Source organism: Phalaenopsis equestris, unplaced genomic scaffold, assembly GCF_001263595.1.
Source record: "Phalaenopsis equestris unplaced genomic scaffold, ASM126359v1 Scaffold001345, whole genome shotgun sequence".
NCBI lineage: Eukaryota > Viridiplantae > Streptophyta > Magnoliopsida > Asparagales > Orchidaceae > Phalaenopsis > Phalaenopsis equestris.
The window spans coordinates 269,539-283,137 of record NW_018165784.1 but is presented as its reverse complement, the minus strand read 5'-3'; the positions used below and the strand labels follow the sequence as shown (position 1 = coordinate 283,137).

Here is a 13,599-nt window from a genome sequence, read left to right as displayed (position 1 = left end):
AGGGTGATGGAAGAGTGGCGGCAAAGGAATTGTGGTTGGACAACAATCGGACTACTGGCAAAATAATTTCGACCTAGATGGTAGCAATTTAGGCGGCTGGGATGAAGGTCTGGTAAGGGTAGATAAACACCATCTGATGAGGAGTTACAGCTGGAGGATCTCTTTGCTTTCAGATGCAACTCTAGAAGGGGAAACTTGGACATTGACAACTTTTCTGACTGAAAACTGAATCAAAACTGACTTAAAACACAAAAACATCATATAAATAGACTTAATGGTAAGGAGGAGTGGGTCTTGCTCCAAATAAAAGTGAACATGTCAATTTCTCCTTAGCCTCGACTAAACCGATCAAAAAGAGCCAAAAGCTCTAATTACTTCTGTATTGAAGGTATTCTTCATTACCTAGATCTTTGCCTTAAGATACATTCTTTTGTGAAGGAATTGTGAAGGCGATATGATTTTGACCATTTGTTAGGATTTGTGATGATGATGTCTTTGCTTGGTTAATTTTATTTCTCGCAGGACCGGGCAATTCTAACCTCCACTCTCTTGGGAATACTAGATTCGGTGCAACTGTCTCAAAGTTCGTGGGACATTTGGACCGGCTTCAGTAACAGGTTGATTCCTTCTCAGGTTGCAACAAAGAAAATTACGACTTATGCTATAGCGGGTGTATGTTCGACTTCAATGAACAAAAAAGAATTATAATGCTCTTCCTTGACGAATGCAATATGCTCCTTTGACTCCCGACTTCAACCTAAAAAGTTGGAACTATTGATGCTCGACTTCGATGAATATTAACGCACCTTCGATGTTCAATTTTGACAAATTTTAGGGGGAACTGTGACACGATGAGAAAGAAGGTGGCTTCGACTATGAGTTATAATTATGACTATACGTATATTTATAAATTTCTACTTCACGCGCCCCGTTTCTGTAGAGTTGTTTCTTTGGGGAGTTCTAGAAAAAAAATGTGTTGATATGACTTATATTCAAGTCATTAAATATATGTATGCTATCGCTGCTACTTGTGTATGAACAGAAGGAAGATTGACCAAATATTTTCCTATTTCAGTTGGATTAAATAAGGGATCGGCTTTAAGTCCATATCATTTTGCTTTAGTTATATGGATGCTCTTACTGGACATTTATAAGAGGATGTACCTTGGTGTATTCTTTTTATTGATGATATCCTTCTTGTGAATAAGATTAGAGAAAGAGTTCAAAAAAAACTTGAATTATGGAGGTCTACATTGGAGTCTAAAGGCCTTCGTGGGAGTAGATCTAAAACTGAATACATGTAATATAATTTTAGTAGTAGTAGTGGCTCTAGTGGCTGAGTTGTAACTATGGGTGATCAAACGTTTTAGATATCTCGGGTCCATTGTTCGAAGTGATGGTGATATAGTTGGGGATATTATTAGTAGAACTCAAGTTGGTTGTTGGAAGTGGAGGAATGCATCGTGCCTACTGTGTGATAGCAAAGCATCGCTTAGACTGAAAGAAAAAATTTACCAAGATGGTGGTGAGACTTGAAATGGCCTATGTCACAGATTGTTGGCCTTTAAAAGAGAAGCATAAAACGAAGTTAAGTGTTGCTGAGATGAGAATGCTTAGGTAAATGAATGGTTTGACACTTAGAGACAAAATGTGAAATGAATTTATCAGTGATAAGATTGGTGTAGTTCCAGTGGCAGACAAGATTAGAGTCGTCTCAGATGGTTTGGTCACACTAAACGTCGATCATTTGATGATCTTGTAGGGGAATAGATGTGTATATTCCACTTATGTTATGAAGATAGAGGTAGACCTTAAAAAGATTTGGGCATATTGTATTAAAAATGATCTTAATATGTTGGAGTTAAAACGAAAAATGACACTCAATAGGACACAATGGAGAAAAAGGATTCATGTAGTCGACCCCACTTAGTGGGATAAAGGCTTGTTGCTGTTGTGTCCCATTTTTCTCAAATCGTGTTGAGTGCATATGTGATACAGTGTCAAAGCATATCTCGGTTGTGCTTGGGACCGAAAAAAATTCAAATACATATTTTATGGGTCCCACAAGTGTTGGGATGTGCTGGACAAGTGTTGGTATTTGATGCTTGTCTAAGGTGAGTATGACTTATTTTTAGAAGTGACGGTGCTACATAACTTACAATCTTCCATTAGTCAAATTATGGATCATTTTGTCCTTAGGATATATATGGCCAGAATCTCATCACCTCATAAGATTTGACTTCTATGGTTAGTACTTTTCAATATTATATTAATGCACTATAACATTTTGGGGAGATTAAAATATGTACTTTTTTTATGCATTCAAATTCGAGAAATGTATTAGGGAAGCGCTCAACATCGAAAGCAAGTCAATAAATCTAGCACTTCTGTTTCATTCAAGGAACAGTCAGGCTTGAATTCATTTATGCAAAAAACGTTCTCCTCGTGTACGTTTTGCTAAAGCTTAAATTGAAGGTAACAAGCCAAATGGTCATTAAAAGCATTAGAGAAAATGTCAATAAAATTGAATTCTTTGAAGATATGAATGTATCAGCCATCTTCAATGTAGTTGACATTCACCAGACTATGAAAATGAAGTAGATATCGAGGACGAGTCTTCTTCCATCGGGGAGCATGACGTGGTTAGGAATTGTGTTTTTTTTATTTATTTTTTCCTCCTTAGTTTTGTTAGCCTTATTTTATATTTTATGTCAGGCGAAGTTTAGTAGTTAGGTCTTTGGTGTTCCTTTCTCATAAATACCCCATTGTTACGTTAGGAGATGGAGTTCTTTTGGCAAGCTAGTTTCTGTTTTGTCCTGTTTGGGTAGGATTTCTCTTTCCTCAGGGTGGCTTCCCTTAGTTTAGGGAAGGCGGGGAGTAGGAAAGCAAAGTGGGGTTCAAGATCTTGCCAAGATTGATTGCCACCTAGCCTACCCTGTTGTTCGCTTGTTCTTCTTTTTAACAGTTATCCAGTTGAAGTAGAGCTATCTTGGCTGTCCTATTCCAAAATTATTGTGGTTGTTTCGAGATTTTTAGTGTGGGCTGTTTTAGGACCAGGTCATACTTCATGATATCGTCTTGCTATTTTCCCTAGCCTGTTCGCTTGTTTTTCTTTTTAAGAGTTGTCCAGTTGAAGTAGAGGAATCTCGGTTGTCCTACTTCAACATTACAGTGGCAGCTTCGAGAGCTTTAGTGCAGGCTGTTCTAGGATCAGGTCATTCTTAGTAAAGACGTCTTGCTATTGTCCTTAGCCTTCGGGATGAAATTCAGCCAGCTGCAACCCTAACCCTCCGACAATTGTCAAAAAACTTGAACAAGAAGCAAATTTCGTAAAACCAAAAGCCACTTCAGCAAGCAGATCAGGGTATTAATGGTTCAAGTACACTTCCCATGTCAGAATTCTATAAATCTCAATTCTAGAATTATCTACATCAGATTCTCTCTCTTTGCAGTTTTTATATAGAAACTATTCCCTTTGCTCTAACGTCCAGCAATTTTGTTGACCCAGCTGTGGAGTTCTTGGGTATCGAGGAAAGAAAAACCGGGTGTTCTTTTTTCGGTCACGGCCACTTCATAATCATTTTCTTGATCAGATTTAGATAGCATTTGTAATTTGTGTGTCAAACAATTGCTGTTAACCTAATTTATACATATTATGGTTTGGAATTAGAGTCCACATTCTTATCATTCTTTGTGGTAGAATTATATTTATGTGTCTAGTATAACATTAATTGTGTTTTCTTGCAAGCACTATTCGGTGTCAGTATTGTGTCATAAAAATTTAAGGAATGAAGAGAAATTATAAGATGTATATTATATATTATCATATCGTTCATGATATTATGGTACTGGGCTGTTTTCCCCATAGCTGGTTCTGGGACCAGATTTGGAATTGGGTTTTTGTTTGGTCATTAGGTTGGAATTATGAAGGGAGGGGGAGAGAAAGAAAGAGAGGATCTGAGTAGAAAGTGATTCGATTCATAATAATTGCAGGGTAATGAAATACACCAGACTTTCAATTGTAGAATAGAGATTTTCATACGTGTTAGATAAAGATAATCTAATTAAAGATAATCAAACATAATCAACAACAACAGGCCTTTATGAAATTAGATAAAGATAATCTAATTTCAGCTACAAGAATCATTTTTCTTGATTGTGTCCAATTCTTGGGATGACTGATACAGTTCTGACAAAGATGATTGCTTTAGAGAAAATTATCCTTTGACAGTAGTGTTATCCAGTATTTGGCAATATAGCATTTTTCTTCGATATACTGATTTGTTATGTTATTAGTGTTAGCTAACTAGATCCACACCATAATTTAGATACTGGCAGCTTTATCAGGAGCTCTTGATGATAAGAAAAGAATTGTTCGTCAGGAGGCTGCTAAATGCTGTCACGCTTGGTGAGCTGATTTTCATATTTTGTAATTTCTTTTCTTGAAACTGTTTTGTGGTGGCTCACATTCTCATAAAATACAGGGCCTCGATGGCTTCAAGATCGCTTCGTTTCTGAAGTAAAAAGAGTTGTGTACTGCCCAGGGAAGTTTGCTCAGTGTGCCTCATTCTCAAGGTTACGTCTCCTCTAACTCTCAACTTCGAAAGACATTTTTCATTTGAATGCCTATTTCAAATTTCTTGTTTTTCCATTTCTATTACATGTGACATGACTATGCAGGTCAGAAATTATCCATAGTATATATCTTTTTTAGTTTTTCAGTTTTTGTCTTTTATTTTAATCGAAAGGATGATTAAACAAATAATAAAAATGTGGTTGTTAAGTTCTTTTTATTTTTTTTACAAAAAATTTATGCGAAATAACTAAAACAAAATTAGGATGATTAAACCTAATTCTATCTCCAGACAACACCCTTCTCTTTGCTAATTTTCTTAAACCGGCCACCCAAAAAATTTTCTTTTTTACCCTACATCACTCCTACACACTATTTCACCCCTCCGAGTTTAAACTCTAATGATGCTACTGAAAAGTTAAGTTTAGGACACCAATCAGGAGTTTATCATGGAAGAGACACACCGACTTCTCTTAGTGTTACAATGGCTCAATGACATTGAGGAAAGAACTCATGGAGAGGTCACTGTCGAGTGTAGTAGCGAACTCCGACAAGGAGAGAGAAGAAGATCTGAATCCCTTCTGTAGGGATGATTTCAGTGAAAAAGAAGACATGCCACAATGCTTTTATGATACAATATCAGAGGATGCCAAGGGATAAAATGCATATTAGAGGAGACTGAGACGAAGTGCTTGCTAGATGATACAAAGACAGAGTGCATGTTGGAAGATAAAGAGACCTTGAACTGAAAGTGGACATACCGAATTTCAAGGGGAGGATGAATCTGGATAACTTCATAGAGTTGTTGCAGACCGTCGAGATGATCTTTGAATTGAAGGAGGTGTTAGATGACCGGAAAGTAAAACTTGTTGCTATCAAAGTAAAGATGAGTGTTTTATTGTTGTGGGAGAAGAGGGAGAGGAATAGAGAAGGGTGGAGCAAGATTTGTACTTGTGAAAAGATGATAAGAGAGTTGTAGCGACAGTACTTACCCTCACACTATCATAAGGATCCTTTCTTTGGCTCCACTACCTACAATAGAGGGACCTATTAGTAGAATACATAAAGAAGTTTATGCAGCTCAAGCTGAAATGTGAACTGATAGAGTTAGAGGAGCACAAGATAGTCAAGTACTTGGGAGGCTTGAAGCTCGCTATCAGTAATGTGGTCTAGCTACAACCTTTCTGATCTTTGGGTGAAGTCCAGACCATTGGCACTGAAGGTGAAGAGACAATAGAAGAAGAGTAGGTGCCCACCATCATTTAGACAGCTACTCTCAAGTGGAGACATCATGATGAGCACGCCTTAGGGAGTTGAGAAGACTAGTCAGGAAAAGGACGTAGCTACTCAGAGTGAGAAGAAGCCTGAGAAGAGTAGCACATTAATGACAGTCCTAGCTAGGAAATGCTTCAGATGCCATGGATTTGATCACATCGCATCCAGTTTTCAGATGAGTCGAGTTTTGTTCTTTATCGAGCATGGTGCAGTAAATGAAATTAACAACAAAGAGGTAGCTGATAAAAAGGTTGAAGAGCACCATCTTTCATCGGATGAGGGCGAGATGCTTGTGGTTCGACGAGTCCTATAGATTAATGCTACGAGGGATCAGTAGTGGCTTCTCCACAACATATTCTACACACGTTGCACTGTGAAGGAAAATGTATTTTGTCTCATAATCGATGAACGGAGTAACGAGAACATGACATCTACACCAATAGTGGACAAATTGAGCCTCCTGGCTCAGAGACACTCCTAGCCGTATTTCTTGACGTGGTTAAAGAATGAGAACATGAACAACATTGCATGGAGATGTCTCGTGGAGTTTTTGATTGGGATTCTACTGGAGGATCAAGTTTAGAGCGACTTAGTGCCGATGGATGTCTGTCATCTTTTGTTGGGGAGACCGTGATAGTTTGATCGTCATATTCAATATGACGGGTAAATGAACACACTCATTCATCAAAGATGGAAAATGCTTCATCATTCTACCTTCTACGGAGTCCGAGATTACAGGTGCCCTTGCTAGCAGAGAAGCATCAGGAGGATCAGTCATGGTGATGACAAGGGATTGCAAAATAGAAAAGTTAGCTGCAGATATAATACAACTATGATAGAGAGAGTTTCAGGGTATCATGTAAGATAGCTTACTGCCATGGTTGTCATCCTTATATAAGATTCAGACTAGCCTTACTTCATATCAGGTTGATCCGACCTTGGGATACTTTTAGAGGATTCGAAAAAATATACTTAGCAAGAAGGCTCAGTTTAGTTCCGTAGTATACCTCCGGAAGATTGGACCAATCTAGATTAATGTTTGCTAGTGGAGAAAATTCCCCGGGTGCTTTAGCAGAGCGCAACCAATAGTGGGATCCCTTGAAATATGGCATTTTGCATTAATATAAGCCAAAAGGAGTAGAAAACAATACAAAATGAGCCTAGCCCGTCAAAACATGAGGTCGGTCAAAATCGACAAAAGGGAAAAGGAAATGTTGGCTATCAACATTTTTAACAAATAAACTAACATGTATGGCATTTTTTGCACAAGTATGAGCAATTATATTCGTTTTTCTTTCTTAATGATGAAATATAACCTGTTTAAATGAAGTCAGGAAAGACAGGTTCTCCATGTTTTGTGGTTGTTTCCTCCAAGTGTTAGCATTCTTTGCTTGTTTGAGCGAAACAATGATATTTTTGTTATCACTTTCAATAATGATACCGTCACACATCCATGTTTCCACATAGTGCTTGATAAAGGTGATCACCATGAGTTCAACATGTGCAACATCCCAATTTTTAATAGATCTGCCAACTGCAAGAATAAGGTTGCCTTTCTCATCTCTTATAGCAATGCTGATGTCCCCCTTACTAGATGGAATAATAGCCATGTCCACATTAAATTTGAGCCAACCGGGAGGGTGGGGGTACATCGAAGAGGAGTTTGGATAAGTCTATAAGGCTGGTTAATGTCCCATTACTCCTCGAGCTAAAGTTTGTGATTAGAGGTCAAACCTTCAAGTGTAGTGGAGGCAGTAGCAGGAGTTTCGACGGCCCTGCATGCTTTTTTGTATTTCTAGTGCGCCAGTATTGATACGCCACTTTACAATAAATAGCAATTAACTAGCATTTTTGTTGTCAAACTTAGCGAGCACCTGAGTGGCTTCTTGAATATTGTTGAAATTCAGAGTAAAAATGCCCCATTGCTATAGTTTTTGTTTAACTGTAATATCAACCTTACATTTTGTGGTAACATGATTAATATCCCCTTGAACATTGCAGCCCCAAGCAAATAATATCATTATTGAGACCTCTTTCAAACAACCAACAATTGGTTGGCATTGCCTTGAGAGTGATCGATGTCGGAGCTAACCCAAATCACAGTAGAAATGCAAATATTACTGTTGAAATTCAAAAGGGGTTTCTACAAAGACACTTGACAATAGGAAAATAACAACACAAAACGCCAAAGACTATCTAGGGCAAGGATGCAAGTAGTGGGCTGCAGTTGTGTTAGTGGAAGCAGGAGATTGGTGGTGGTAGGGGTGCGACTGGACAACTTAATACAGGTGGTTGGCGACAAGGTGACACTTGGAGGAGCCATTGGACAACAACGAATTGGTGACTGGAGGTAGTGTGGTACAGGGAGGAGCGGCTAGATAGCAATCAACAGGGGGCTGGAGGTAGTGCAGTGCAGGTTGGACTTGCCGATAGCTAGGAAAGCATGTAGGGGGGCGGCTCGTTGTGCTGGACAGAGGATGGAGGACTGTAATAGAGGCAATAAGGGAGATGGCTGAAAAGTTTGTTGAGAGTTTGGGTAAGGATAAATATCCCCGTGGGATTGAGCGACGGCTAGAGCACCACTAGAAGTTCACCACTTTAGACGAGTTACAGTCGAAGCATCTTCTCGCCTTCAAATACAACTCTGGAAGGGGATAACTGATGTCGATGACTGCCCTTACAGAAAACTCAGCAGAAATTGAATCCCAAACAGTCAAAACAACATATATATATATGCTAATAGATAACTAGGAGGGTGAGAAGCCCCTCCCTTTGGGCGGTAAAACCGAACCCCTTGGACCGGCTGGCCAAACAACAACAAGGCTGAAGTGGTTCTGCACTCTGCAACCAATTCAGGCTTCAGAACCCTGCAATAGTGATCTTCCACCAAAAAAAAAATTGTTCGTGCGTGTGAATCCTGAGTTTCTTAAGCCAACTGAACTAGTGGCGGTTGCTTTTTAGCATGACTTCATAAGAGAGGGCGATAACTGTTTAACCCGTGTATGTGTGTATGAGCTCCATGTGATCCTCTTGGTGTTGATTATGGATTGGAATTTGTATAATTCAGTTGCCAAGCTCCTCCCCAAGGCATTGCTGAAGTTTTCTGAAATCCTTGCCGGGGAATTTAAAAGACGCAAGAGGTCTTTATCAGCTGTCTATAAATGAGGGCCATCGGTTAAGGGCCAAATCCGTGAACCAAAACTCCTTCCGATGGCAATTTTCCATCTTACAGTGTGCTTTAAGGCTTGGGCCCATCAGTTACCAACTTCCAAATAATAGAATCCCCTCTCTTGTGAATATTATTCCAAAGCGGGATCTTTTGAAATATTGCATTTAAATTAATATGCCAAAAAGGTTACAAAAAGTACAAACAAAAAGGGCCTAGCCCTTCAAAACATTGGTGCAGTCAAAAAGGATAAAGGAGAAAAGACAATGTGCGCTATTCATGTTCCTAACAAAAAACCTAACATGCTTGGAATGTTGTGAACAAGTATGAGCACTTATTTTCTTTTTTCTATCTTTGTGTTTAAACAAAACCTGTTTGAACAAAAAGCCAGGAAAGAGAAGTTCTCCAAGCCTTGTTGTTGTTCCTTCCAGATGTTGGCACTTTTTGCTTGTTGGAGTGAGGAAATGACCTCGATGCTCATATTGGCGTAGTCTAAGACTCTTCAAACCCAGGAGTTACAATAACTCAGCCACCTTCAATGTGCTTGATCCGACTCCATATTAAGAGGAGGCAAAAACTTCAATGGATAAAGTCGAAGCTCCCCCAACCCTGGGAGACTGAGGTGGGTGTGTAGAGAAAAGTGATGGAGCCTTATCCAATCAGCTCCGTTCTAGAGTTTTGGCACCTCCTTTAAACAGCGGGGCTTAATCCTAAATATCTAGGGTCTATATATTTGCTTCCTTTGTATTAGGTATTCAGTTTTTGCTTTGTTTTTTGTCAGGACAGCTATTGATTGACATCCTAGTTTCTTCTTTCTAGGGCTGTATGCGAAGTCGAGAAGGTGCTCTATCTATAATTCATTTTGAGGTGATGTGCTTCTCTTGTTTTCCTACACCCAAACCCCCCCCCCCCCCCCAAAAAAAAAAAAAAAAAAAAAATACCCTTGGCGCCTTCCTCCCTTAGATATTTCCCTTTCTTCATTCCAACCGCCCGGGATAGCAACCTTGCTGTCTTTTTTCTGTAGAACAACCACCCAGACATCGATTTCCCTCATTCCATACACATGTTATCAATCCCAACCACCACTCACTTGCTGCCACCGCCTGGAACAACACTTACGGTTGTTCTTTTTGGGCCACTTACCGCCGCCTGGGACAGCAAGTAGCTGATTCCTTGCTGATGCTTTTTCACTGATTTCAGCCAGCCATCTTCCCCTTTTTCCCCACTGCAGCCAACCACAACTTCCCCTTCGTCCTCCTACTTTCCAATGCCTCACCACCTTCCGCCTGCGGCCCACTCTTAAATCCGACCACCACTTTTGAATACAGTTTAGTTGTGTTTTTTTGTGTTTGTCGTTGTATTTTCCTTTCAAGTGTTTTTTGTTGTAATCACATATTTATTTTTGATAATGTTATTTGCTTTTCTATTATTGTTTGGGTTAACTCCGGTATCAATAAGTTAATAAATTTTCTAAATAATTGATGAAAGATAGATGAGAACTACTTGATAATTGTAAAGTAGTACAATACATTTCATGATTGGAATAATAAATTATCAAAATAAACAGATATTTATTTGATGTTTCAAATCATCTAATCATTTTCATACTAATAATTTCACTCTAGTGTTGATCTTACAATCTGGTTGATTATTATTATTTTTTTAATGATTTGGATGCAGCTTTTACACCAGAAAAGTTTCTTCGTTGGTAGGATGCACCTGTAAAATTTTCATGTCTGAAAAAAATTGGCCTCTTTTGTTCATACGGTGTAAATTTGATCAGGATTAGCATGTTGCTATTTTCATTGATTACATAAAAACAAGATTTTATAGTATTCTAGCTGGTTTCTGAGGTTTAATTTTTGTCCCTTACTCTTAACCGGGCTCAGCTCATGAGTGCATTGGTGCTTTTCTGCATTTCTTCATTTCTGGTATACTTAAAAAGTTAAGAAGTGATGTGCTTTTATTAGTCTGAAGCATGTAAAAATCCATACAAGTACTCTTTATATTTTATTGTTTTGCTGTATTTGACCTGAACATTAGCGTCTCCTTGATTGTTTTGGTGGGGGAAAGAGATTATACTTAATCTGGGCGTTACCTGGTTCAATCTTTGCATGCCCCGTTGGGCCATTAAAAATTTTTGGGCGTGAGATAATCTGTTTAAATAATTGATGATAAACTCTATTTGGAACGTTTCAGTATATTTTTCTTTCTAACGCAGAATCTTGAATTGATATTTCTACCATGGAAGAGAATGAGGTGTGCAGTGAGCTTTATGGAAGAGAATGATGATTTTTGTCTTTCTGCAAGAAACAGAAATTGATATTTATTTTATGCAAGAAGATCTAGAGAAGGAGCTTATTTCGACAGTTGCCACGGAGAATGAGAAGCCATTTCCTGCCTAGGTGTTGATTCTCACTCTCACTCATGTTTCTCCTACTCCATCCTTCTCTTGATGGCCGTCGTTATGGCGAGATGGCATTAATGGCATTTGAGGGGTGGGAAAAGGGGCAACCAAATCGGCAAGGGGGTAATGGTGATTAGCTGTTTTCAGAGGGGACATATTTGGGTTGGTTAATGTGCAAGTATTTAAGTTTTGAGTGTTTAACATATATATATGAAAGGTTTTAGGTGGTGTGTATGTAAAAATCCCAAAAAAAAAATTATTTTGATCAATGTGTCTCAGCTGAATATGAAAATAAACATCTAATATTTATTTTGAATGAACGAGTAGATTACAGTTCCCATTTCCTTCCAAGCATCTTGATGGAAGATTTTTGTATGAAAAAAGGATAGGGTCATGGAATTATTAGTTAATTATGCAAAAAAGTATAAAATTTGGAAGTCTGTGATTTTATCAGCAGTGGCGTGCATTGGGCTGCTTGGATTGACTTTTAGATTTAACTATCTTTCACATGATGCTTATCATAGTGGCTTGGGATTGTAGTAGATTGCCAAATGTGCGTGATTTTGTCCAATGCCTTATGTAATACTTGAGTTAATTATTGATTTTGTGTAATAATGCATTGTACATGTAATCTTAAAATAAGATTGAGTTGTACTTAAAACTATATAGAATGTATGCATATATGCACATATATGTATTTAATTATTTGAATTTATATTAAATTGTGCATGCACTTGAATTGCACCTGATCTGAAAATGTGTTTTGGCTACGCTTAAATTATATAGTTGCGTGCATTGAACCTATTATAAATTTATTTATTTGTTGACTTCGTTGTATAACACATGTAATGTTGTCGGTTTTATTTTCTTTTGCCGATCGAATAGGAAAAATATAGTCTAGTCTACCATCTAAGCTCTTGTGCATATAAGTTGAATATAAAAGAAAGAATAAATTGACTTGGATGGTAAATAGATAGCTAATTAAGTCAATGTTTTGAAAGGTAAAATTTGGAATTGAAGTGTTTTTTATATGGTGAGGTGAGCTATAGGCATCAAACCATAAAAATAAAACTAAAAACTCGTAAAATTAAATATAATTCATAAATATGGCATTTGACAAATCACAAATTTTGATCGTTAAATCTAGAATTTAAATGCCACAATAGATTTTAATATTTCACTTAATAAAACATGAACATAGTATTTTCTAAACCTAAATATTAAAGGGAAAATTTTGAGGAGCTCTTGAGATTGGCAAACATATGGAGAGGAGCTTCAATAAAAAAATTTTAATTTGGATCATAAACGTCCCCCTGGAGGTATTTATTGCTTTTATATTGGAAATGCCCTCCTATTTAATATATATTTATTTTATATAATATTATTGTTACAAATAAATGATAAATTTATACGACATAAATTTATCTTTAGTGTTTCATATTAATTAAAAAATGTCCATGAGCAAAATAAAATAATGAAATTTCATTTTAGAACAGTAATTAAAAATGCCATTTAAAAAGTGTTTTCAAAAAATAAAAAAAAAATTATTTCACAATAAAATATTATCATAATACAAGGTTTTCATAATACAATTATAAAAGGCGGTCGCAATGATCGTTCTCGCAATTGGTGGACTTGAAATTCTTCTTCAAGATCATCGTTTCCAGTTGCGCCATTCGTAGCTTGTTGGGGCATATAATTACACTCTTCGTCATGGGTATATGTGGAGTATAAATTGGAGGTGTGCCGAAAAATAGCCCTGCATCAAATGTGGGTGCAGCTATGAGAATGCTCTAAAAAAATTAAAATCCAGATTCTTTTCGGTAGATGGTCCATTGTAAATCATATGATGGACCCTCATTAGCAGTGGCCCTCCATAGCTGTTGGGTCCAGTATAGCTGGTGTGTTCTACATATCCGTAGGGTCCAACAGTCGGGGGATCTTGTATAGCTAGAGGGGCCTGTAAATATTGATTGCCTAAGATAAGTAGATGATTGTGGATATTGTTGTTTGTGCGACACATTTAAGGAAGACATACGTATTTGACAAGTTGAAGATTTCTTTAGAGCTCCTGCTACAGATTGTCATGTGACAGTGGAACTTGACCGATGTGGAACATCAAAAGTAGATTTGTAAGGACTAGATAGTTTGACATCTATTCTATGAGATGGCCCCTCA

General features: G+C 37.6%; 1 protein-coding gene across 9 annotated transcripts in view; it reads left to right on the top strand.

The window, feature by feature from the left end:
• LOC110034112 (MMS19 nucleotide excision repair protein homolog) overlaps nt 1–11,459 on the top strand; it is a 93,556-nt gene extending 82,097 nt beyond the window's left edge. For 3 of the 9 annotated variants that reach the window (XM_020738379.1, XM_020738376.1, XM_020738384.1), the window contains 3 exons: nt 4,339–4,408; nt 4,485–4,575; nt 10,695–11,122. In XM_020738379.1, coding sequence (XP_020594038.1) covers nt 4,339–4,408; nt 4,485–4,575; nt 10,695–10,803 — 270 coding nt within the window. In that variant the 3' untranslated portion in view covers nt 10,804–11,122. Of the gene's footprint in view, nt 1–4,328; nt 4,409–4,484; nt 4,576–10,694; nt 11,123–11,235 lie in introns of those variants that run through there. The other 6 variants (XR_002295021.1, XR_002295020.1, XM_020738378.1 and 3 more) reach the window with 5 other exon arrangements.
• The last annotated feature ends 2,140 nt before the right edge of the window (nt 11,460–13,599 follow it).